Source organism: Ambystoma mexicanum, chromosome 12, assembly GCF_040938575.1.
Source record: "Ambystoma mexicanum isolate Mex_15411 chromosome 12, UKY_AmexF1_1, whole genome shotgun sequence".
Classification (NCBI taxonomy): Eukaryota; Metazoa; Chordata; class Amphibia; order Caudata; family Ambystomatidae; genus Ambystoma; species Ambystoma mexicanum.
This window is the reverse complement of record NC_090936.1, coordinates 441,316,809-441,344,121: the sequence shown is the minus strand read 5'-3', so window position 1 is coordinate 441,344,121 and position 27,313 is coordinate 441,316,809. Positions and strand designations below refer to the sequence as shown.

Sequence of the window (27,313 nt, the reverse complement as noted above, 5' to 3'; positions counted from 1 at the left end):
CCAGTCTCTCACATAGTGTTGCTCCACTTCTTATTTTTGCACAACCATCCCCCAGTTTCTCACAGCTTGTTTTTCTTCCCCTTGCCTTGGCACAGTCTCACACCAGTCTCTCACAGAGGGTCGCTCTATTCCTTGCCTTGGCACAGCCTTGCCCCAGTCCTCACAGCTGGTTGTTCTTCCCCTTGCCTTGGCCCAGTCTCACGCCAGTCTCTCACAGAGGGTCGCTCTATTCCTCACCTTGGCACAGCCTTGCCCCAGTCTCTCACAGCTTGTTTTTCTTCCCCTTGCCCTGGCCCAGTCTCACACCAGTCTGTCACAGAGGGTCGCTCTATTCCTTGGTTTGGCACAGCCTTGCCCCAGTCTCTCACAGCTTGTTTTTCTTCCCCTTGCCATGGCCCAGTCGCACACCAGTCTCTCACAGAGGGTCGCTCTATTCCTTGCCTTGGCACAACCCTGCCCCAGTCTCTCAAAGCTTGTTGTTCTTTTCTTGCCTTGGCACAGCCTTGCCCAGTCTCTCACAGAGTGTTGCTCCACTCCTTGTTTTTGCACAACCATCCCCCAGTTTCTCACAGCTTGTTTTTCTTCCCCTTGCCTTGGCACAGTCTCACACCAGTCTCTCACAGAGGGTCGCTCTATTCCTTGACTTGGCACATCCTTGCCCCAGTCCTCAGAGCTGGTTGTTCTTCCCCTTGCCTTGGCCCATTCTCACACCAGTCTCTCACAGAGGGTCGCTCTATTCCTTGCCTTGGCACAGCCTTGCCCCAGTCTCTCACAGCTTGTTTTTCTTCCCCTTGCCTTGGCCCAGTCTCACACCAGTCTCTCACAGAGGGTCGCTCTATTCCTTGCCTTGGCACAGCCTTGCCCCAGTCTCTCACAGCTGGTTGTTCTTCCCCTTGCCTTGGCCCAGTCTCGCCCCAGTCTCTCACAGAGGGTTGCTCTATTCCTTGCCTTGGCACAGCCATCCTTCAGTCTCTCACAGCTTGTTGCTCTTCCCCTTGCCTTGGCACAGTCTCACACCAGTCTCTCACAGAGGGTCGCTCTATTCCTTGCCTTGGCACAGCCTTGCCCCAGTCTCTCACAGCTTGTTGTTCTTTTCTTGCCTTGGCACAGCCTTGCCCAGTCTCTCACAGAGTGTTGCTCCACTCCTTGTTTTTGCACAACCATCCCCGAGTCCTCACTGCTTGTTTTTCTTCCCCTTGCCTTGGCACAGTCTCACACCAGTCTCTCACAGAGGGTCGCTCTATTCCTTGCCTTGGCACAGCCTTGCCCCAGTCCTCACAGCTGGTTGTTCTTCCCCTTGCCTTGGCCCAGTCTCACACCATTCTCTCACAGAGGGTCGCTCTATTCCTTACCTTGGCACAGCCTTGCCCAAGCCTCTCACAGCTTGTTGTTCTCGCCCTTGCCTTGGCCCAGTCTCACACCAGTCTCTCACAGAGGGTCGCTCTATTCCTTGCCTTGGCACAGCCTTGCCCCAGTCTCTCACAGCTTGTTGTTCTTGCCCTTGCCTTGGCCCAGTCTCACACCAGTCTCTCACAGAGGGTCGCTCTATTCCTTGCCTTGGCACAGCCTTGTTCCCGTCTCTCACAGCTTGTTTTTCTTCCCCTTGCCCTGGCCCACTCTCAAACCAGTCTCTCACAGAGGGTCGCTCTATTCCTTGCCTTGGCACAGCCTTGCCCCAGTCTCTCACAGCTTGTTGTTCTTTTCTTGCCTTGGCACAGCCTTGCCCAGTCTCTCACAGAGGGTAGCTCTATTCCTTGCCTTGGCACAGCCTTGCCCCAGTCTCTCACAGCTTGTTTTTCTTCCCCTTGCCCTGGCCCAGTCTCACACCAGTCTCTCACAGAGGGTCGCTCTATTCCTTGCCTTGGCACAGCCTTGCCCCAGTCTCTCACAGCTTGTTGTTCTTCCCCTTGCCTTGGCACAGTCTCACACCAGTCTCTCACAGAGCGTTGCCCTGCTCCTTGCGTTGACACAGGCTCGCCCCAGTCTCTCACAGAGGGTCGCTCTATTCCTTGCCTTGGCACAGCCCGGCCCCAGTCTCTCACAGCTTGTTTTTCTTCCCCTTGCCTTGGCCCAGTCTCACACCAGTCTCTCACAGAGGGTCGCTCTATTCCTTGCCTTAGCACAGCCTTGCCCCAGTCTCTCACAGCTTATTGTTCTTCCCCTTGCCTTGGCACAGTCTCACACCAGTCTCTCACAGATGGTCGCTCTATTCCTTGCCTTGGCACAGCCTTGCCCCAGTCTCTCAAAGCTTGTTTTCTTCCCCTTGCCCTTGCCCAATCTCACACCAGTCTCTCACAGAGGGTCGCTCTATTCCTTGCCTTGGCACAGCCTTGCCCCAGCCTCTCACAGCTTGTTTTTCTTCCCCTTGTCCTGGCGCAGTCTCACACCAGTCTCTCACAGAGGGTCGCTCTATTCCTTGCCTTGGCACAGCCTTGCCCCAGTCTCTCACAGCTTGTTTTTCTTCCCCTTGCCCTGGCCCAGTCTCACACCAGTCTCTCACAGAGGGTCGCTCTATTCCTTGCCTTGGCACAGCCTTGCCCCAGTCTCTCACAGCTTGTTTTTCTTCTCCTTGCCCTGGCCCAGTCTCACACCAGTCTCTCACAGAGGGTCGCTCTATTCCTTGCCTTGGCACAGCCTTGCCCCAGTCTCTCACAGCGTGTTGTTCTTTTCTTGCCTTGGCACAGCCTTGCCCAGTCTCTCACAGAGTGTTGCTCCACTCCTTATTTTTGCACAACCATCCCCCAGTCTCTCACAGCTTGTTTTTCTTCCCCTTGCCTTGGCACAGTCTCACGCCAGTCTCTCACAGAGGGTCACTCTATTTCTTGCCTTGGCACAGCCTTGCCCCAGTCCTCACAGCTGGTTGTTCTTCCCCTTGCCTTGGCCCAGTCTCACACCAGTCTCTCACAGAGGGTCGCTCTATTCCTTGCCTTGGCACAGCCTTGCCCCAGTCTCTCACAGCTTGTTTTTCTTCCCCTTGCCCTGGCCCAGTCTCACACCAGTCTCTCACAGAGGGTCGCTCTATTCCTTGCCTTGGCACAGCCTTGCCCCAGTCTCTCACAGCTTGTTTTTCTTCCCCTTGCCTTGGCCCAGTCTCACACCAGTGTCTCACAGAGGGTCGCTCTATTCCTTGCCTTGGCACAGCCTTGCCCCAGTCTCTCACAGCTTGTTTCTCTTCCCCTTGCCCTGGCCCAGTCTCACACCAGTCTCTCACAGAGGGTCGTTCTATTCCTTGCCTTGGCACAGCCTTGCCCCAGTCTCTCACAGCTGGTTGTTCTTCCCCTTGCCTTGGCCCAGTCTCGCCCCAGTCTCTCACAGAAGGTTGCTCTATTCCTTGCCTTGGCACAGCCATCCTTCAGTCTCTCACAGCTTGTTGCTCTTCCCCTTGCCTTGGCACAGTCTCACACCAGTCTCTCACAGAGGGTCGCTCTATTCCTTGCCTTGGCACAGCCTTGCCCCAGTCTCTCACAGCTTGTTTTTCTTCCCCTTGCCCTGGCCCAGTCTCACACCAGTCTCTCACAGAGGGTCGCTCTATTCCTTGCCTTGGCACAGCCTTGCCCCAGTCTCTCACAGCTTGTTGTTCTTTTTTGCCTTGGCACAGCCTTGCCCAGTCTCTCACAGGGTGTTGCTCCACTCCTTATTTTTGCACAACCATCCCCCAGTCTCTCACAGCTTGTTTTTCTTCCCCTTGCCTTGGCACAGTCTCACGCCAGTCTCTCACAGAGGGTCACTCTATTTCTTGCCTTGGCACAGCCTTGCCCCAGTCCTCACAGCTGGTTGTTCTTCCCCTTGCCTTGGCCCAGTCTCACACCAGTCTCTCACAGAGGGTCGCTCTATTCCTTGCCTTGGCACAGCCTTGCCCCAGTCTCTCACAGCTTGTTTTTCTTCCCCTTGCCCTGGCCCAGTCTCACACCAGTCTCTCACAGAGGGTCGCTCTATTCCTTGCCTTGGCACAGCCTTGCCCCAGTCTCTCACAGCTTGTTGTTCTTTTCTTGCCTTGGCACAGCCTTGCCCAGTCTCTCACAGAGTGTTGCTCCACTCCTTGTTTTTGCACAACCATCCCGCAGTCTCTCACAGCTTGTTTTTCTTCCCCTTGCCTTGGCACAGTCTCACACCAGTCTCTCACAGAGGGTCGCTCTATTCCTTGACTTGGCACAGCCGTGCCCCAGTCCTCACAGCTGGTTGTTCTTCCCCTTGCCTTGGCCCATTCTCACACCAGTCTCTCACAGAGGGTCGCTCTATTCCTTGCCTTGGCACACCCTTGCCCCAGTCTCTCACAGCTTGTTTTTCTTCCCCTTGCCTTGGCCCAGTCTCACACCAGTCTCTCACAGAGGGTCGCTCTATTCCTTGCCTTGGCACAGCCTTGCCCCAGTCTCTCACAGCTTGTTTTTCTTCCCCTTGCCCTGGCCCAGTCTCACACCAGTCTCTCACAGAGGGTCGCTCTATTCCTTGCCTTGGCACAGCCTTGCCCCAGTCTCTCACAGCTGGTTGTTCTTCCCCTTGCCTTGGCCCAGTCTCGCCCCAGTCTCTCACAGAGGGTCGCTCTATTCCTTGCCTTGGCACAGCCATCCTTCAGTCTCTCACAGCTTGTTGCTCTTCCCCTTGCCTTGGCACAGTCTCACACCAGTCTCTCACAGAGGGTCGCTCTATTCCTTGCCTTGGCACAGCCTTGCCCCAGTCTCTCACAGCTTGTTTTTCTTCCCCTTGCCCTGGCCCAGTCTCACACCAGTCTCTCACAGAGGGTCGCTCTATTCCTTGCCTTGGCACAGCCTTGCCCCAGTCTCTCACAGCTTGTTGTTCTTTTTTGCCTTGGCACAGCCTTGCCCAGTCTCTCACAGGGTGTTGCTCCACTCCTTGTTTTTGCACAACCATCCCCCAGTCCTCACAGCTTGTTTTTCTTCCCCTTGCCTTGGCACAGTCTCACACCAGTCTCTCACAGAGGGTCGCTCTATTCCTTGCCTTGGCACAGCCTTGCCCCAGTCCTCACAGCTGGTTGTTCTTCCTCTTGCCTTGGCCCAGTCTCACACCATTCTCTCACAGAGGGTCGCTCTATTCCTTGCCTTGGCACAGCCTTGCCCAAGCCTCTCACAGCTTGTTGTTCTTGCCCTTGCCTTGGCCCAGTCTCACACCAGTCTCTCACAGAGGGTCGCTCTATTCCTTGCCTTGGCACAGCCTTGCCCCAGTCTCTCACAGCTTGTTGTTCTTGCCCTTGCCTTGGCCCAGTCTCACACCAGTCTCTCACAGAGGGTCCCTCTATTCCTTGCCTTGGCACAGCCTTGCCCCAGTCTCTCACAGCTTGTTTTTCTTCCCCTTGCCCTGGCCCAGTCTCACACCAGTCTCTCACAGAGGGTCGCTCTATTCCTTGCCTTGGCACAGCCTTGCCCCAGTCTCTCACAGCTTGTTGTTCTTTTCTTGCCTTGGCACAGCCTTACCCAGTCTCTCACAGAGGGTCGCTCTATTCCTTGCCTTGGCACAGCCATCCTTCAGTCTCTCAGCTTGTTGCTCTTCCCCTTGCCTTGGCACAGTCTCACACCAGTCTCTCACAGAGGGTCGCTCTATTCCTTGCCTTGGCACAGCCTTGCCCCAGTCTCTCACAGCTTGTTTTTCTTCCCCTTGCCCTGGCCCAGTCTCACACCAGTCTCTCACAGAGGGTCGCTCTATTCCTTGCCTTGGCACAGCCTTGCCCCAGTCTCTCACAGCTTGTTGTTCTTTTTTGCCTTGGCACAAGCTTGCCCAGTCTCTCACAGGGTGTTGCTCCACTCCTTGTTTTTGCACAACCATCCCCCAGTCCTCACAGCTTGTTTTTCTTCCCCTTGCCTTGGCACAGTCTCACACCAGTCTCTCACAGAGGGTCGCTCTATTCCATGCCTTGGCACAGCCTTGCCCCAGTCCTCACAGCTGGTTGTTCTTCCTCTTGCCTTGGCCCAGTCTCACACCATTCTTTCACAGAGGGTCGCTCTATTCCTTGCCTTGGCACAGCCTTGCCCAAGCCTCTCACAGCTTGTTGTTCTTGCCCTTGCCTTGGCCCAGTCTCACACCAGTCTCTCACAGAGGGTCGCTCTATTCCTTGCCTTGGCACAGCCTTGCCCCAGTCTCTCACAGCTTGTTGTTCTTGCCCTTGCCTTGGCCCAGTCTCACACCAGTCTCTCACAGAGGGTCGCTCTATTCCTTGCCTTGGCACAACCTTGCCCCAGTCTCTCACAGCTTGTTTTTCTTCCCCTTGCCCATGCCCAGTCTCACACCAGTCTCTCACAGAGGGTCGCTCTATTCCTTGCCTTGGCACAGCCTTGCCCCAGTCTCTCACAGCTTGTTTTTCTTTTCTTGCCTTGGCACAGCCTTACCCAGTCTCTCACAGAGGGTCGCTCTATTCCTTGCCTTGGCACAGCCTTGCCCCAGTCTCTGACAGCTTGTTTTTCTTCCCCTTGCTCTGGCCCAGTCTCACACCAGTCTCTCACAGAGGGCCGCTCTATTCCTTGCCTTGACACACCCTAGCCCAGTCTCTCACAGCTTGTTGTTCTTCTCCTTGCGTTGACACGGGCTCGCCCCAGTCTCTCACAGAGGTTCGCTCTATTCCTTGCCTTGGCACAGCCTTGTCGCAGTTTCTCACAGCTGGTTTTTCTTCCCCTTGCCTTGGCACAGTCTCACACCAGTCTCTCACAGAGGGTCGCCCTATTCCTTGCCTTGGCACAGCCTTGCCCCAGTCTCTCACAGCTTGTTGTTATTTTCTTGCCTTGGCACAGCCTTGCCCCAGTCTCTCACAGCTGGTTATTCTTCCCCTTGCCTTGGCCCAGTCTCTCACAGAGGGGCACTCTGTTCCTTGACTTAGCACAGCCTTGCGGCAGTCTCTCACAGCTTGTTGTTCTTCTCCTTGCGTTGACACGGGCTCGCCCCAGTCTCTCACAAAGGGTGACTGTGCCCCTTGCCTTGGCTCAGCAACACTCTGGCCTCTTCACTGCAGGTGTCTCTTCTCCTTCCCTTAATGCAGCGTCTCCCCACTCATTCACAGCGGGAGGCTATTCCCTTTGCCTTGGAACAGCTTTGCACCGATCTCTCACATCACTTTTTTCTTCCCATCGCCTCAGCACAACAAACACCGGTCTCTTGTGGCAGGTTCCTGTTCTATATCGCAGCACAGTTTCACCCCAGTCTCTCACAACAGATTGGTTTATCGCCCTGGCTCCGCATATTGTCATTCCCGTCACGTGGCTTGCTTTCCATTTCTTTTCAGAGAATGTCTCCACCACTTCTATGGTACAGGCCAACCTTTTATTTAGCCACATTGGGGCTCCAAAGCTACACTTCACTTGAAGTCTGTTTTCAAAAGGTTGGTGCAGAATGATTCTTATTTTAATAATCTTTCACAGCCAGTGACATCCAGAGAATTCAAATTACTTTTCTGGCCTTTGAAGAATGACCATGCTAGAATATAGTACTTCTACATGGAAATCTGTTTCAAAGTGCTTGGCAACAGATCTTATATGTGAATATATGAAGCTTAACCCACATGTCTTAACATAGCCAGAGAGCCAAGGGCCTTCTTTAGTTATGCCGAATTTATTTGAGCCATTAAGCGCCAAAAATCAAGCCAGGCACATGTGCCAGACTTTACTCCATGCATTTAAGTCAAATATTGACTTATGGGCACCGATCTTGTTTAAACTTTTTTTTGCCTATAATGCAGGGTGATGTCATTCCCAATACATGACATTGGGATTATTGTGCCAATCTATAAAAAAAAGGGGGGTAAATCTCAACCAAAATCTCATCACCCAATCTCCTTATTAGATGCATCTGTAAAGATCCTGGGGAGTATTCTGCAAGAGTGTTTAATGTATTGGGTTACCTCATTTTACCATCACAGGGGATAGTTAACTTGAGTCTGCGGAAGGCCTGGGTAAAATAAATCAGAGTCCTAATTTTATGCTGATTACCTCAAGTATATTATAAATACGGAGGGTACTGTCTATTCGGCATCTATGGATCTCTCCACTCAATTTGACTTCGTTGATAGAGAATTGCTCTGGATGATCCCTTTAGAATTGGAGATCTGGGGGTGTGTTAAGGTTAATCGTAATTTCACTCTCAAATACTGAATGTGTGGTTAGATCCGAATCGGGCGGGTGATATACAGTCTCCTTTGACACGCACAAGGGCTTTCCACAGGAATGAGTCTTAGCGCCAATTCTATTTAACGCATAGACCAATGATTTACAATCCATCTTGGAACAAGCAACACCGGATGTCCCACGTATTGGTTATAGGAGATTGGCCATATTGGATTATGCAGACGACGTTGTGCTTCTTTCACGGACAACAAGCGCACTGCAGGTTCTTCTGGACGCTTATGCTGGCTTTATGACCAGTAGGAAATTAAAAATAAATGTTGCCAAGTCATCGGTTGTGGTGATGGGCAAAGCCTGTAAGCTATAGGTCTTTTTGGTAAATGGGTGTCCTCTGGAAAGAGTCCATTATTTGGACTATTTAGGAGTACATTTCTCTGCATGCGGTAATGGTAGATCAGATATTGAAAAACAGGCGACCAGGATGACTCAAGCTGTTGGGGGAATCCATTGGTTTTCTAAGAGCATAGGATCTTAGCCAGAGGAAACAATGATCAAAGTGTATGAATGAAAGGCAGGCACTATTGGGCTTCATGGTGCAGAAATCTGGGGGACAGAGTCGGTGGATATACTGCAATGGTTAGAGTACACATTTTGCAGAGATGTTCCCACCTTCTCTGTTCACTCAGAACCCATTATGGGGTTCATTGAGGATTGGTGTACATTAGCCCCAGCCTTGATGTGGCTTTCCACTTGGGCAAGCCCTAAAAGTTTGTTGTCAATGACAATAATCAAAGATGTAGCGTCGAGCAGCAGCGCTAGCAAGACCAAACGGTTAACACATCTTAGCCTCTATAAATGCTAGGGATTGGTTCGACCATCTTGGTTTTATTGATAAATCCAGTAGGGGGCAGGCTAAGTTATTATTACTGGATCTATTTGATATGATATGATAGGTTATTTATAACGCCCTTAATACCCAGAGGTTTCGGAACCGGGGATCGAACCTGTGTTGCTTCCAAGGCGAGCATGTTGCCGTTGAGATATCCTCCTGAGACAAAATTCAACTTAACGTTAGAAGAGACAATGTGGACCTTAGATCTCAGCTAGCAATTTCATCTCCAACTAGGTTGCAGCCATACTTGGAATGATGCTTAACCACTAAGAAATATGTCAATCTAGTTGGTTTAAGACTAAATGTCCTCCCATTAAACACGGTTGCGGGAAATGGGTTGGTAAAGGCAATTGAGCTTCAGATGTGTCCTTTTTGTGCCACCCTTTTAGAAACCGTGGGGCATTTTCTTTTTTTCTGTCCAACCTACTCTCCTACTTGCTGAAAAGCCATAAGGGCAGTTTTCAAATATAGAGGTTTTGACTGCCTTGTGTAGTGCAAGGTGTTGCTAAAGCTTGACCCTCATTTACGATGAATTATCATGTAGTATACAGTTATGTTAAGCACCGAATGTATTCCTTTGATACATTTTAATTTTATTAGATTTTAGCCATGCATTTTATTGTTTTATGGAATTTGTGATATAGTTTGTTTGGTGATTGTATATGTACATTGTTTTGTGATTGTGTTGTAATCGCAATACACTTGAATAACTGGCATCGCCATTTAAATGTTCGTGGTGTTTCGCTTCATGCCAAAGAACATTCTTGCTCACGTTGTGAAAAGCCGCCTTAAACCCAGTGCTGGCTCATTATAGTATTTTTTGGAGGTGACACATTTATGTCCAAGAGGTGCAAAAATAGTTGCCAATGATTGAACATCTATACTAGGCCTGAGCTTGGGGTGCTAAATTCAGTGTATTCACCCATTCTTTAATTTTCCGAAAAGCAATCTTCTTAATTTTGCAAATAATGACTTGTTCTGTTCTTTTTATCAACATGCTACCACTGCCCTTTCGCCACCGTTATTATAACCCTAGGAGTGCTCAGACACGTCCCCCATTGGACAATGTGTGGGGCATGTGAAGCGGCCACCGGGCCATGTGCCGCGTCTCCTTACTACCATTACTCTGCCCTCGGATGCCCTCTCTCCCTCGGTGCCCGCTTTCCTCCCGGGACACGTTGCGGCTTTTACTGTGCCCACCGCTCTCACTCTCTCTACAACACCGCTGGCGCCCTCCCTCTGCCTGACCGCTCCTTTTCCCTCTGCACGCTCGTCACTGTCGCACTGATGGGAAACAACAAGCCCAACATCTACTGGAAATAAGCCCAAAACAAGCAGGCTTCCTTTAAAAAAGCCCGTCCCGTGTACCCCCTTCTAGCTTCACTAAACAAGGAGATAAACCAAGTAGGCAACACCACCATTCGTGCACTGTGTTGAATTGCTGCACTCCTTGAAGATTCCTCACAATCTCCCGGGCATTTTTGCCCTCTTTCTCTGGTTACAATAGTTTTGTAGACCCTGCCCTGAAAGTGCCATAGGCGGTATGGTCCCTCATGTCTCCTTAAATGCCCCTGCTGTTTTCAGGCCTTTAACTCTGTCTGATATGATATCATATGATATGCTTGGTTATTTATAACGCTCTTAATACCCAGAGGTTTCTAAGCGTGGACCGGAGAATCGAACCTGTGTTGCTTCGTGTCGCCTTGCTTCCAAGGTGAGCACGTTGCCGCTGTGCTATCCTCCCGCGTCTTCAGGGTCTGTACCATCCAGTAATGTCACTGGCACGGGTCCAGAAAGCTTAAATATCATTAAGTAGTATTGGCCTGAGCTATGACCATACAGGCTATTATGAGCCCTCAAGCCCGATTTAAGGGCCCAAACAAAGTCAAGGTAAGCTACAGGATCATATGGTCCCGCATTGCCCAGCAGCACTGGGTGATATTGCTGTTAGCACCCGGCCACAAGGCCGGGTGCTAAGGGTAAGGTTGAAAATGTGTGGGGAGATGAGGAAAAAAGAGGGAAAGAAACGTTCGGGTATGGCTGCTGCGCTTCCATTGCTCAGTGGCCAGCGGGAGATGGTCTCTTTCCACGCCTGCACCCTCATCCTGGGGGGACAGCTCAGGGGCAACGTGCTCGCCTTAGAAGCAAGACGACGCGAAGCGTGCTTAGAAAACCTGGGTATTAAGCACATTGTAAATAACATATCATATCATATCCCCGGGAGACGCGCTCAGTGGAAGCATGGCAAAGACCGCTAACACTGGCTTGGACGCGCAGGCAGCTGGAGCACATTGAGGGCAAGGCAGGTGACTCGGGAAGCGGGGGCCACAGGGGCACAAAATGTGGTGAGCATAGGATGGGGGAGGGAGTGAGTGAAGCAAAAGAAACTCGGAGTGGATGACAGAATCCGGTGAACCGGCAGGATCCAGCACTACGCCAGTGATTAATGCCTGGATATTCTGGATCCTGATTGGTTCTCCGAATTCTCACATTTGACTCGGGGTGCTTATATGAAATATTGGAACTAATATCTATGCCCATAAAGATTTTTATTTCTTTGGAGAACAACTTGATGGGCTCCAAAATGGCAACAATATGTCAGCGCTTCAATTGGTTACAGCAGTTTCACCCTTGTCTGGGGGATTGGCGAATATATGCAGCACAATGTCCCCCGAAGGACTACTTATGGGCTGCCAGCTACGGTAATGTATTGTAGCCAGTGTCATAGAAATTCTTCTCTCCGGGGGTCAAGGGGACAGAGGAGACATAGCCCTCCGCCTTCTTCATTTGTTTGCCTGTGATGCTCCAAAATGGCAGGTCCATTAGTCAGATCCCCATTCCTGACACAGGCAATTAACCCTCAGTGTGATAGGCTACCAAGAACAAGTAAGGAAGACGGTGGGGGAGGACTCTGCACCCTGACACAATAGTGATTTTATAGCTGAACTGAAGGTGTCAGAGGAAGAATGTCGTTTAGGTGAGGAGGGTGGAAGGCTAAGGAGACCCAGGCATCTTCCCCAGGATTGGGGACAATAAGTCAAACAATTGGCAGGGAAGTGGCGGCAAGCGCCAAGCCTCTCAGTAGGTTGGCACTGTAGCAATCTAGCAGCGAGGACCGACCTGCCCTCAGCCCCGGCAGAGAAACAAACACATCATGAAAAGAACTGTGGATCAACTGTGCAGAGATAGGGTTACCAATAAAGCAAAGCCTACGTCAAAAGGGGCGTACCATGGTGTACATTGGCAGCCCTCGCGTAACTACTAGAAGCAAGCCAGGGATGTTGAAGGAGATGACGAGGGTGGTTCAGTGAAGGGTCACAAGCCCCGTGGCCATCCATAAAAAGAACAATGGGCCTCATGCCGAGTATGGAGGTAAGCATGGTGCTCTTAGCGCCATGACTACCTCCAATACCGGTACCGAGTCCGCCCTCGTTCAATGGGGACTTACCGGTCTATTCCGACCTTTGCGGGACCGGTAAGTCCCCATTGAAAAAGCCATTCCCCATTCCCATTTGAGCCCCCATAGGGCTCAATGGGAAGGGGGAAGGCGCTAATAATGGTACCGCAAATTGCGGTACCGTTATTAGCTCTGAAGTGCCTTAATGGGTCCCATCCTTAACACCTGGTACAACCAGGCGTTAAAGAAGGGACCCGCTAAGGGAACTCGGAATAGGGCGCAAAGGGATTACCCGCACCGGTGTCCTTACCGGTGCCCGGTATCCCTTTGCGCCAAACTCGGAATGAGGCCCTATATGTTTGACCTGAAAGTGGGCAGCCTGGTGGCGACACTGGAGGGCCTGGGTTCCAGAATGACTGAAAGTGGAGTCAAGGTTGGGCAACGCTGAATCCAAGGCGCATCGACTCGTAGTAACAATTGACCAAAGTGTTGAGCAAAAATGACAAATGTACCCAATGTTCTGCCAAGTTGATGTTGTGCAAAATGATATTACTTATTATAGACTGGATTCCAGCCGGGTTTGCTGTTGATAGCAATTGATGTAGAGGTGTACGTCATCAGTGTTAGAGCCAATCTATCTGAACTTCACAATGAGAGATTTTCTTTTTTATTTATTTATTTATTTATTTACAAGTATATACAAAAAAAAACAACATCAAAGTACAGAGGAACAACAAGGAATAGAAAAAAAACCGGATCAAATAAAATCATTGAACATGTTCCAAATCTTTTCATATGAGGACAACTTACATTTCAATTTTGTCCCAAGGAGAAGACGGCAAACGTGTGAGTCTGGTATTTCAATCCTGTATTTTTAAATTCGAGCACACGTTAATAAACAGATTAAAATAAAAATGCGCCCCTATTCCCTAGACTCTCCTTTGGAAAAGCAGTGGGTTCTGGGGAGGTTGCTATAAGCCTCTCCCAGGAGGAGAGTAAACATTGTCAGTTTTGTTATGGAGAAGGAAAATGGCTGACACTGTGCACATTGAGGCTCCGTGATTGGACAGTGCATGCTGCCCAGCTTCTTTCATCTCCACTCAATCCGAATGTGATGCCCCTGGAGTCTGCTCTACAAACAGCCCCACATCTCGCCCTTCCTCAGATTCATGACTCTCGCTGGATCCTGATGGGAAAGTATACCAATATCCATGTTCTCTGGTCCATGGATTGCAAAACGATTGCACGCCACCTGCTGTGCACTAGACCTTGATGTAGAACTACTCCAAATGTCATCACGTTCGATGCCAATGAACCATTAGCTGAATATACCAATTCCAAAACTGTGCCACCACTCATTACCCCAGTCAGATACAAGTGCAACAGTTACCCGATTACCTTCCCACTGATTGGGATTTGCTGTAAATATAATCCAACATGGGTACCCTTAATTGAATTACTCTGTAAAAGTAACACAATATTTGTATCTTTCACTTAATTCCCCTGCAAAGGGGACGTAGCATTCCAGACATAGGCACTCATTACAAGCTGGGCGCAAAGGGATACCGGGCACCAGTAATGACACCGGTGCCAGTAATCCCTTTGGGCCCTATTCCGAGGTCCCTTTGCGGGTCCTTCCTTAACACCTGGTGTTAGCAGGCGTTAAGGATGGGACCCGCAAAGGGACACCGGGGTCAATAACGGTACCGTAATTTACGGTACTGTTATTGCCGCCTTCCCATTGAGCCCTATGGGGGCTCGAATGGGAATGGGGAATGGCTCTGGTGAATTAGGAATTACCGTTCCCGCTGACTGGACCGGTAATTACTCCCTTCACCAGACCGGAGTCAGAACGATCTTGGAGGCAGCCATGGCGCTAATAGCGCCATGGCTACCTCCAAACTCGGAATGAGGGCCATAAATTCGATCTGTTATACAATACTACTAATATTACTTAACCAATTTACTCCACTGCATAACGGGTGCCACCCCTGAAACCCTCACCAGATCCTTTGGTAAAACATACTCATCATCCCATTTTTTGCCTTTGGTACACTCCCGATCTAGTCCAACACCCAGTACCCTCAATGGGTGCTGATGGCAAACTATCTCAACAATCGTAACCTTCTGAACCCTACTACAATGTTAGCCCAGAATCACAAACATTATATGGATCCCAGCATCACAAATATGACATGGATCCCAGAATCACAAACATTATATGGATCCCAGCATCACAAACATTATATGGATCCCAGCATCACAAATATGACATGGATCCCAGAGTCACAAACATTATATGGATACCAGCATCACAAATATGACATAGATCCCAGAATCACAAACATTATATGGCTCCCAGCATCACAAATATGACATGGGTGCACAACTGTTCTTAACCTATATATGAATTTACTGTGACAGTAAGCCATCACCCTTCACTCACTTCTGGCCTGTAAGCAAAATAGGTTTAACAATCATAACTTTCATAAGTACTTGATACAAAAGGACCTGATACTTGTTTATATATCTTTATTTTTGTACAGATGGGATCCTTACCCAGGACATACTTTAATTTTGTTTTCTCAATTTTCATGCACCACCTTACGTAGAACTGCACATGGTCCAGAATGAAGAGCGGGCTTTGGTTATGTGTGCACAAATATTGCAGTAATATTGTGGCTGGAGGGCTGTGCCCTGTTATAATCTGTGTGTGTCTTTGTTTGTTAGAACCTGGTGGAGGCTGCTGAAGAGGCCGATCTGAACCATGAATTCAATGAGACCCTCGTGGTAAGTCCCGCGGCTTAGGCCAAGCTCTGTAGGAATCAGAGGGCAGGTCCAGTGTCCATGCTTCCAGACTGCACATCCTTAAACTGTAACCTTTCAACAAATGGAAAGGAACATGCCACCCTGAAACTCAGGTTTCTTTGGACCTGGGATTCAGAAATTGAAATATTACAAAGGTCATGTCAAGGGGACCTAAATATCAATACTACATCTTGGTAATTATTGACATTGACAATAGATTGTAAACATGATCTATATTATTTCAATAGCTATTACAGTGGCAACCATGTGCATGGTCTGTCAAGCTTTTTGCTACACCGAATGTCGGCTTGGTAACCTGGGAGGATGTCCTCTAATACCCGACACATTGACAAACAAGGCAAAACTGGATTTGTATTGTGATCATTATGGATAAGAAGTGGTCCATCTGCATGTTAATGGCCCGCCCCTCCAGGTTTGTACACTCCCTTTTCTTTCTTGAGCTTGGACTCAGGGATATGCAACTTGCGGCTCTCCAGATATTCTGGACTACAACTTCTATGATCCCTCAACATTGACTATGCTGGGATGATGGGAGTTGTAGTTCAACACATCTGGTGATCCAAAGGTTGCAGACCCCTGAGCAAGGTGATTTCAATGTGGTCTGTCCCAGCCTGCTTGCTCAACCTCTCCTCTGCCTGCAGGAAGTGTGCTGTTGCTCCTCACCTGATCTTCGACTAAAACAGTTGGGCACACTTCTGGCAAATTTTGTCGAGCTGATCTTTGATGTCACTGTTAAAAGAGGGCATTATCATCTCGAGGATACATTTTCTTAAGACAAGTACTCCTTCTCACTCAGTGTGTTGAGGTATCCCCAAACCACTGCTGCCTTTTGCCAGAAGTGCAATACACTGCATTTTGTTTGCAGTATTCTTCTAGGGAGTAGTGGGCCATGGGGTAGTGCAAAAGATTGTATGTATGTGAGGAGCCCGGGATTACAGATGGAGTATGAGGGCTGTCCCTCCATAAAAATGCTGCAAAAATGTGGTAAAATGTCCAGGACAATAAAATGTCATGGGTCCTGATGAGAACCGAATACATGGTCAAGGCCTAAAACTCCAGTGAATGATCGGATTGCATCAGAGAAGTGACAGGCGGGATGATCAACAACGAAGGACTTGAAGTGAGACCCTCCCCATGTCCTAGTTATGAGCAAGCGCAGTTCAGGCACCAACCTGTGCCTGACACTTCCAGAAACACCTGAAACAGAGGTAAAGGGGCAGATATCTTCAACTAGGATCAGTTGATAAAGTAAGACTACACCATAACAACAACATACCATAAAATAGTGCTGTCAATCCAAACAACCGATTGTACAGCCCCAAATAACAGGTAGCCAACACTATGACTGCCACTTCCTTACACAGTATTACACTACCCAACACTCCCAGGCAAGGCTTCATCCACTTCCTTCTCTGCTGATCAGTTCCCCTTTGTTGTTCGCAGCCACCCCCACACTTCGCCTGACTTCGGACTGCCAGTGACCCTTCTCCTGGCTGCAGGTCCACCATCCTTTATATGTCTTGACCCCTTGATGAGCACCTTGAGGCTCTCCCTCCAGTTAGACCTGTTGAACCCCTAAATATAATAACCCCTTACGTTTTTCCTTGTTCAATCAACCTTTCTTCAGGCTGCTGCTGCCTTGCCACCCTTCACCCCCTTGTGTGACCTTCTGCTCCCACCTCTGCCACTGTCTCTACTTGTAATACTACTCCTCGCCTACGCCTCTGCATAAAGCAGGAATATCCCCCCTAGCTTCTTTGACCCCCCTAACAAAGAGCCTAATAGAGCCATTCTGCCCACCCACCATTTATGACTCAGTAGTAGCCAATCTCAGCCCATACTGCAATGTAGTCAAATGTGCCACAACCACCTCGACTCAAAAGAAGCAGAGCAAAATGAAAATACAATGCCCTATTGTACAAACCAAAGCTGCTTTGCAGACAGCGATCAATGTGCAAAGACGGACACTACCACTGCTGCCCTCTTATTCTAGTCTGCAAATACTGCAGCCTGTAAAACACTACTGACAATGTTGTTGGTGGCCAAAGCCTCCTCTCCCATTAATGGTGCCTCTTTATTGACTGACTGCCTCTTGCAGAACCCCCCCAACTGTCCTCTTGCGTATACCATTATCTTATACACCAACAACCTAGGTGTGATCAAGTCCAAGCACATGTCACTGAGTCTCTCCTTGCTGCATGCCTCTCTGAGTTTCAAGATTACTTATGGTTATTCCAATCTAGCATTGCCTCTGATTAACCTGCTTTGCTGGTAGTTTGTCACCCTCCACCCTCATCAGACTACAATACCCAAACTTGAACCACACATGTGAAATGCCTTGTCCTTCAATGGGGACCTCAGAACCCCATAAGTTAATTCCCTACCATCCTTCTACCCACCCTACCAAGTATCCGCTTACAGGATCTGCCCATCTACAATCCACAGAACTTTCCCCATAAACTAGCATTATTAAAATCTAGGATGCTACAACTGAGCAATACAATACACCCCACTGCATCTCTCCCACCTACTACTCCAGTCGATTACACTCCCATGATCGCTCCTACTAACAACACCACACATCTAAGAAAAATCACACAAAGATCACAAAGGCCCAAGTAAATAGGCCCGGTTTATAAACAAAAAGTTCCTGATTGGGTTTGACAAATGCTAGGCCAGTAGTGAAAAAAGCTAACAACATCATGAACGTCATCGATGATCACAGGATAGGCTTACTTGCCTTTACTGAAATATAGCTCTACCACCTACACAACAATACTTGACTCAATGGTCCCTGATGTATTCAAAATCTAAGCTAGGTATTGCACCAACAAAATGGTTGGTTGCATTGCGTGGATCAACCCAGATTAAATGTGTGCTCTAGCACCTTGAGTAGTCTTGTGTGCTAGATGGAATTACCACTAGAGATCTCAGACCTAAATAACGGGCAGACTCAAGTAATATGGCAAAGTACTACTTTGTTATCAACATAAAATAAAGTAGGGCTGGCAAAAAACAAGCTGTAGTCAACACACTCACAACCGAATTTGATTATACAAAGGTTTTATACCTCGATATTCGTCATTTATGATGACATCCTACGTGGTAAACAGTAAAACCAATTGAAGGGAGGGATTGGTTAAGGGAACATGTATACCTATATACTTACATAAGTATTAATTAGAGAAGTTGTACAGTCACACTGCGCCAATCACTGGAATGTTTACTGCATCAATGCACCAATATTTATTATTGCACAAGTCAGCCGACACGTGTTTCGAGCTCAAAGGCTCTTCTTCAAAGGCTCCAGGTTGTCTTGCATATTGACTTTGCCATATTACTTGAGTCTGCCCGTTATTTAGGTCTGAGATCGTTAGCGGTAATTCCATCTAGCACACAAGACTACTCAAGGTGCTAGAGCACACATTTAATCTAGGTTGATCCACGCAATGCACACCCAAATAGTTAAATAGGCTCGTTTGCCAAGAGGTCAAATTAAAATGCCTTATTGGCGCTGCACTAGCATCTCAATCAACGTAATACCGGCCTATCAGCGTATGAACGGCTTCACAAGCAGTTCATATGCCGAATGGCCGGTATAACATATTACATTGATGATCTAATTGATTTATCTCTCTGTGGTGTATTGGGCAAAATACCCACACTCTACAATCACCCGCTGCCATTCAGACAACATATTCGTCATTTGCAAGCGTTAGAGTGCCTTCCTCTTTCTTGCCCCTGAATGTTTGTTGAATTTACATAAGTATTAGTGATATTACTGGATGCCTCTTACCTTGTGGGCACGCCTTGAACCACCTCTAAATATGTATAGTACAGTTTATAGCGGACTAACGGCAGCGGATTGGCCTTTGCAACATTGTATAGCATGTTGCTCCATAGACCCTCTGATTGGTTGGCATGCTCTCCCAACCTTGGACTTTCAGCTTGTTAGCAGCATGTAAACAAAATGTACCCCAGCTGCTGAGAGTAACGTCAGACTACCCCCCACTTTCCTAATGAGTCCATCATCTCTCATCGGTCAGGCCCCAAGCCAAGGCTTTTTGTTTGTAGTTGACCTTGCAGCCTGTTCTCTGTTCTGGAAGTGTAGGTACACCATTATCTTCATCCAGAGCTTAATGAATAGCCCTTGTTTTTGTCTTCTGAATCACATGTGGGAAGACCACAAACTTGTCCATTTCGACCTTCTATTTACTGCTATTTGATTCAATTGTGCTGGTTGACATTATGCCTCTTGGCCTCTGGAGACTTTCTCACTCACTCTTGTATAGGCCTTTTGCATCTTTAATTGTCCAATACTTGGCTCGTGCAGATGTTTTCCCCTTTACCTAATCAAATAGAAATATCTCTTACGTACATGGCTTATTCTTTTGACTCCCCTTGTGTCTTGAAATTATTCTTGAAATAACATCCTTCATCCCAGGCCAACAGACTCCTCTTTATTCCTCACACAAATATATTTTTCCATTGGCTCCTGATTCTCCAGCTTTAGTCTATCTCTGAGGTAGCTTTATTGGTTTTAATACAAGTCTGATATCCATCTTTCCATCATGGCCACCCTAGCCACATTATGTTTCCGTCTGCAGCAAGCCTCTATGTATCTCATCTACCTTGCTGCGTATATACACTTATTAATCAGCAGGTTACTTTATGTTCTTTGCATATATGATTTCTTTATCTTCGATTACATGTTTTGCTTGTTCCTTCCATTACATCTTTATTCTTAAGTATTTTCATATTGTTTCAGTATCTTTCCTTCATGATGTCACTTTGCCCTCGTCACATTTCACTTATAACTCTATGATGTCCAATGGAGTGTGCCGAAACTGCTTCTTCTTACCGCGGGCTTCCACACAGCTTCCATCGGTCTCCACGTGTCCTTGCAGCGTTCCCAGGTCTGGTCCGTCTCGGCGTGTGCTTCTCAGCCTGACAGCTTAGTCCGACTCCCAGTTTTCCCCGGGCCTCCAATTCTCCGGCCTGGACACTGGTTTTCTGCGAGGCTCTATAAGCCTTTCCTGTTCTCTGCAGTTAGTCTCCAGCTGGCTCTCGGTTCCTCCATAGAGGATCTGACCAGGTACACAGTCCTTCTTCCTTTTTTATCAACTCGGCTGACTGCACTGTGTGGGTTGGTTCCACTGTGGTCTTTTGCCTACTGACCTGATCTTCTTCGTGTCAGTGGTTGTATGTACCGCCCCTGGGTAAGCCTCACTCTTCCTCATCCCACTATGATCTGTATAAATGAGGTCTTCTATTCTACAGAGACACATAGACGTGTGAGGGACCACAAGGGACTGAGTGGGCTGAGACAAAGGAGGGGATAGAAATGGAGGGGGTATACACTGCATTATCCCAAGGCTATCATCACTGGTCGCATGGAGGGCTTCCCTCCCCATGAGATCCATCCGCTGAGTAGCACCCCAGGGGGATTATTGGGTAGTGGGCTCCCCTCCCTGACCTCATGGGAAGGGGTTTCCTCCATTGGAGCAGTGACAATACCCTGGGATCCTTCACACAACCTACAAGGCAGTGTGTTCTCCACTGCAAGACTGCTTGTACCCTCTGCCAACGTTAGTTTTATTTTCATTTTACATTATGTTCTTCACCATGTCCACCCCTTTGGCCCTCCCTAAGCCTACCTGAAGACTTCCAGGTCCAGAAAAACATGCCAATAGGGATGAGCCTGCAACCATCCCCCACTCCCTGACACAACATAATGTAGATATGCCAGCTAAGTTCTTACAACGTCGCAGTGCACTCCAACTCCATGGCAACACTGGAAACCAGAATTTGTATTCTAGCAAGACCTCCGGCCGTGAGCATTTTTCTGCACCCAAAAAGGAAAGTGGTCCTCTTTAACTGCCTAGGCTCAGAAGTGCAACAAGTTTGCTGACACCTACCTCTCTCTTAAGTGATTTCCGGCGCTAATCTGCTTGTTGTTTCTGAAGAAACTATAGCATGTCCCTAGGAACATGTTTTACACAAGGGAACAATGATCTGGAGACTCCATTGAGCAATACGTGGCTGCTGTCTGCACCCTGGCAGCAATCCACAAATATGGAGTATTTCAAGATGAATTTATGAAGATCAGGTTATGGTGCATACCAACCCTGACAATGTCAGGGATCACCTCTGGCTTGCAGGAGAACCCACTCTTGAAGAAGCCACAACCCTTGCAAAAGGCATTGAGCATTCCAGGGCTTGGAGGAATGTGATTGGCAGAGTGAACGCTAACAACCTCACAGAACAGCGCCAGAAACCCATATGCACAATGGCCGCCTTCAAACAAGTCAAATACTGAACCTTTCCCGCAAACCCATCTCAAAGCGAAGAAACATCCCTTAGCCTCCAGATTGCTGTGTTGGGTACCTAATCTCCTCACATTCTTCCGGTTATAAGAAGTGTCCTGCATGGGGCTGCACAACCTTTCCTCTTAAGTGTGCATGCAGGGCAAGTGAGAGCCAACAAACTTCAAGGCTTACATAGAAGCACTCGAACGTTTCAACGACATGCCCCACAAGTTATAACTCACCAGCCAACTCTACAACATGGTATTTTGCCCACACTGCCCAGAAAATGAAGGTGGCTCACGTAGGACCATGATGGAAGTCACGATAGTAGGAAGAACAATTTCCCTCTTGACAGACTCAGAATCCTTGACCACAGTAATTCAAGTAAAACTCTCCTATAACACCTTAGACCAGGAAGTTGGCCAACGTGTACCAATTAACTTTACACCCATGGTGTACTCTGGGCATCCCACACAGATATTTGGCTATTTCCAATGATTGATGTTGTGCAAACAATGGCCCACCATGGGAAACATCTTTGGTTGTGAGAGGACTGCCTGTTCTCAGCTAGAAACACCAGGCAGCATTTAATCTAACTCTGCGCCCCAGGGAACCTCAACAAATACTCCTGCTGGGCCTTGGTGACTCTTCAACTGCTCCAGCGGTGGCATGGAATCCTCCAGTTGTCTCCCACCCGTACACCGAACTGAACCAACTCATGCGCATGTTTTCCCCATTGTTCACTGCCTCCAGTGGAAATCGCCAGCACTTTTGTCATATAATTGTGCTCAGCTTGCGCCACAACTCGTTAATCATCAGGTTTGTAGAGTTCCTGTCTGATTACAGGAAAAACTGGAAAACCTACTGAAGGTTGGCCATGTCCCAATTCAATATTATAGAGGAAGTGGAAGTGACTGAATAGTTTGCACCCATCCTTTTAGCCTGCAAGGGGACCAAGGGTGATATCAGGATGTGCCTGGATCTCTGCAGCCTGAATCACAACATCAGAGTGGACAACTACCCTCTCCTCTATATATCTGAAATGGTAAGCAGAATAAGCAGTGCAACAATTTCTTTTCATGGTTGATCTCCATTCAGCCTATCATTACGTGGAGTTAATGGAAGTTTCCAAGGAGGTGACCACCTTCACGACACCCTTACGATGCTATCAATTTCAGAGAATGCCACTTGGGTTGGCCTCTGCCGCAGCCATTGTCCAACGATTGATGGACCAATTTATTAAAGGGATCAAAGAAGTAGTCATCTTGCAAGATGGCCTTCTTATATAGTTTGACGCCAGAGGAAACCACATGGAACTCCCCTACTAGATCCTTAGCATCATGCAGGATCATCGCCAGCAAATGTCAGCCCTTTTTTTGCCGGAAGTGGACTATTTGGGGCACACCTTATTCTCAGATGGTTTCTGGCTAAAACACCGCCTCCTGAAGGCCATGAGATATGCCATTATATCCTCTGCTAAGGAAGAGCTCATCTCATTCTGCAACATCTGCAAATTGTATGCAATGGTTGCACTCAACTTTGCAGCGATCGCCGAACCCCTGCACCAAACCATCAAGAGAGGGGTGCATTTCATCTGGTCCCTGGCATTCACCCTGGAAAAGCTTCTCATTACCAGGGCATCTACTCTGCATCCTTTCTTGACACACAATGGTAGGATCCTCACAGTTGATGTCACCAATAAGGTCTTGTTAGATGATCACTCCCAAGTCAAGGGAGCTTGAGAATACACCATAGCATTTGCCTTGAGTTCCCTCTGACTGCCAAAGACCAACTACTCAGTGACCGAAAAAGAATCATTGTACTGTGCCTGGGTTGTTAAGCACTTTCCGACAGTAGATTTAGGGTGCACCTTTCAGACTTAAAACAGACCCCCTGCTGCAAGTATTTTCAGCAGCATGTACATCATGAATTTCCCTGTGGCTTCCCAAATTCTCTGCTGCATTGCAAGAATACAATTATAGCAGAATACAAACCCAGGAGGTGCAACCTACCTGCTGATTTCCTGCTACGTTTGCTTCTTCAGGAGTTAGCGCAACTGCTGACTGTGGACGCCTGGATTTATACATACCGTTGTAACCGTCGATGAGACACCCTCACACAGGGCCTGGTCATAAAGGAAGCCTGGCTAGAGGCAGACAGCAATGACATTTTTTCAAGATGTAATGTGTTTCATGGGACAGGAGTATGGGGGAGCGATCCCCAAGTTCTAGAAATCTGATCCTTCCTTTTCAGAGGTTCAGCAAGATATTACTCCTTGAAGTAGGCCGATGTGGAGTTTGTAGAACCTGTCATGTCTGATCCTGTCTTTTTTTTAACAACATTTTGGTAGGAAAGGTCTCCACTGAACCATCATATCTGACAATGGCGTCCAGTTCACATCAGATTGCATGCGCCAACCTTCTGTAGAACCTGCAACATCACACACTGCACTACCTCCTTCTAGCATCCCCAAGATAGTGTGATGGTTAGGAGGCTCAATAGAGTCTTCAGTACCACCAAACAGACGGTCCTCCAAGGCAACTTGGGTCCTTTGGAAGCTGTGTACAAGAGGGCAGAGCGACCTCTGACGGGGCCATAGGATCAGAGCTCACCCTCGAGTACTTTAAGACGAGACAGCTGCACCTTGAGGTGGATGGGGTGCGGGATTCTCTTACTCCAACACCAATCAAATAAGGATAACTCAATGGTTTGGCAAAGGGGAGTCCGTTTAATGACAAGTACAAAACCGGGGAAACATGGAAATCAACAGTGATGTGATAGTCCGTCTCGCCGCAATTCCCAAAATCTTCATTCTAACATCAATACTTATAGTCAAAATTCGTCATCATTTACGTGTAACACTCAAAAGTTTGTCATGCAATTCTATTGATTGGAAAAGGTAACTTAAGTATAGGTGCTATATCTGTATATGGTAAAGGAGTGTGAGGATTGGATAACTCTTATCGGGTGGGCCTCTACACCCATCCCTCTACATCACTCGTGCCAGACGTCACTAAAAGTACTACATTTCATTGGTTCTACTAGCTATAGTACCCTAGATTATTTGGTCCATTGTGATTGGGTCGTTACACCCCTAGGCATAAATCTCCATTTTAATTAGCAGCATGCAGAATGGCCACCCAGATGCGGTATGCCCCAAGATTTACCCTGCCTCCCTTCCATCAATCAGTACTTTAGGGCTATGTGTCAATTCATTGGCAGAGGATGGCCTCGAAACTGTAGCTTCTTATCAGGAAAAGTTATGGGATCCTCTGGTTTTGGCTGACATCAGACGTTGGTACCTCTCCGCGCCTGGCTGGTCACGTGTTAGTACACCGTGAAGCTGCTTCATTTTCCTTCTATTTGCGTATTTGATTCTCCCTTTGGCCTCGCCACCTGCCTGGGCCTCCTTATCTCGACCTTCACGGGCAGGCTGCTATGCTCTTAAGTTTCGATTCTTCAAAGTTGGCGCTCTCCTCCCTTCCTTGGGTTGACCTCGAATTCCCAGACATGAGCTGTTTCTTGCTAAGTTTCGATTCCGCTCTTTCATCTGACTTTGTGCTGGTATATGAATCCTGGCCTGTTTGACCCCTACCATCCTGGGCTTATTTCTGCTTTTGTAAAAATGGATTTGCACTTGTATAATGTGCTTCCTTGAGGTAGATATATAGTTGGCGCTTGCTGCTCTATTCTTCTACCAAGCATAGCAAGCAGTACTGTTTCCTTAGCTTCTTGCGTTCCAAGCCTATTTACAGGCGTTCGCTAGTTGCGTATTTTCATCCTGTTTTATGGTTACGTTTCTTTACAGTTCAGCAACGCCTCTTCTTATGAGTCCATTTCATCTTTATTAATAACGGTTCGTCTTTGCATGTCATCTTTTGGTTGTCGTTTCCTTGGTATGTAAGTCTGTCCGGGCCTTTGTGTCGTCACCATTCGCCTTCATTTAAGGCCGTTTGGGTCTCTTCTGGGACAGTTTGCAAGTAGTCTTCATTTCGTGTCAGCTGCTGGTACGGTTGTCTCAATGGGTACCGTGCCGCCCATGCTTGTCTGGTTATTGGCACTTCAACAGGTATTGCTCTTCTGATGGGCACTGGGCAGAGCCCTAGTGCTGCTCTCTGCTGGTTTATTTTCTCATCATACGTCACATATCTCGGTGTGTACGTTCCTGGTGCTTCAAAATGGGTGGCTGGAGTGTAGGCCATGTCTGGGACCTCCTCTACACTCCCCCCTCTGGTCGGTTCATCAACCACTTCTGCTTTCTCCATTGGATTCGTCTTACTTGGTTCTTCTGTATCCCTTTCTTCATCTTCTGGGTTTGTACATGATGGTGTGAAGGAGTGCCTCTTTGGAGTCCATATTTTTATCACTCCTTTCAAACTTCCTGCTGTTTTTACATGTTCTTCTTTGTTCCAGGTCATTAGCTAGCACTGTCAATTCGGGCTGCAATAGATCCATTTTCCTTCAAACTTTCTTTGTTTCCCGGGATACACACATTTTGTTCCTTCTGGCGCATATTCGCTGGCCTTCACAAGTCTCTTATTTCTTCATCAGTCAGGTCTCTGGGATTCCATCCTGGTTTGACATCGATCATCATCTTCATCCCTATGGCTTTCTTCGCAGTTTTCTGGCATTGTGCGATTATTATCTTAATGACACAAAATCCTAGTAGTATCAATAGCAGGGCTCCCAGAAACTTGAATATGCCTGCCATCCATTGTGGGACCCATGAGAATAGTGTTCCAAACCAGCTGTCATCGTCAACTTTGTCAGTTTCATCGATCATCTGGTTCTGTAGGTTTGTCAGCATACTTATGGCTTCTGTTAAAGTTCCATTTTCTTCGTCATGTGAAGGTATAAATGTGCAACATGATTCTCTGGTTTTTGCGCAAACACCTCCATCCATCGCTGTGATCATGTCAAGTACATATCTGTTCTGGAGAGTCATCAATCGAATTGCTCTTAGTTCTTCCTTAATCGCATTTCTGCGGTTCTGTGAGACATTCCTGGAGCTTCAAAAATTAGTCTGCAGTTCTGATTCTCTCCCATCTTCCTTGTGCCATTGTCCCTGAAGCACAATTTTGGGCTTTCCATGGCACTGTCTGCAAGGGTCCTCCCCTGTCTTCGACCCATGTCAGTAATTTTGTGAGTTTTGGCCATAGAGGTTTGCACAACCTCTGTGAGTTTTCTATTGCTTCTTTCCAGGGTCCAAGGACCATCCATGCTCGGCAGATCACACTCCTTCTTCCCATCCGTTTGGTGAAACCACTGTTCCCAAAATCTGCATTTGACCTCTGTTCTTCCAAATTTGAGCTTCTTCTGGAGTTTTTCCTTGGATGTTCAGTCTTGGGTTGATTTCCCATCTTATTCCTGCCCCTTTAACTTCAGGCTTTTCATACCTGATCACGTGATTCCTAGTATGAGCTCTATTTCTCGTCTTAATGTCCTGGATGTAGTCATCTTCCTCGGGGTAATCCGTTTCGGTTGCCCATATCAATAAGGCATCCCTCCCCATAAACTGTCCTCTGGTGTTGCACATTGCTACGTGTGACAGACAGTGTGCTGTTGGCACATCAATTTCTACAGCCACGAAGATCTTGGATTTTCCCCTGCTGTACGGGAGAAGTGCACAAACGAAGCATTCTCCTTCTGATTTTCTTCTTCCGACTTCTTTCATGTGCTGGTACCAAATGTTGTTTCCTAGATGTGCTGTGCTGTCCAGGTAGTCGTTCAGTTCATTGTTATCTTCATGTAGGCTCCTCTTGACCCTTAGTGTCTTTCTGTAGTTTGCTATAACTACATCCCTAAAAGCATCTCTGTGGCTTTTCCT

The 27,313-nt window shown here is 47.9% G+C and overlaps 1 protein-coding gene and 1 long non-coding RNA gene across 7 annotated transcripts in view; one reads left to right on the top strand and one right to left on the bottom strand.

Moving 5' to 3' along the window:
* Positions 1-27,313, top strand: part of CACNA2D4 (calcium voltage-gated channel auxiliary subunit alpha2delta 4) — a 1,390,363-nt gene that overhangs the window by 385,579 nt on the left and 977,471 nt on the right. For all 6 annotated transcript variants that reach the window (XM_069628636.1, XM_069628639.1, XM_069628635.1 and 3 more), the window contains exon 4: positions 15,080-15,139. In XM_069628636.1, the coding sequence (XP_069484737.1) occupies positions 15,080-15,139 (60 nt within the window). The remainder of the gene's footprint in view (positions 1-15,079; positions 15,140-27,313) is intronic.
* Positions 1-27,313, bottom strand: part of LOC138513626 (uncharacterized) — a 481,408-nt gene that overhangs the window by 311,141 nt on the left and 142,954 nt on the right. The gene's annotated exons all lie outside the window — the stretch shown is intronic.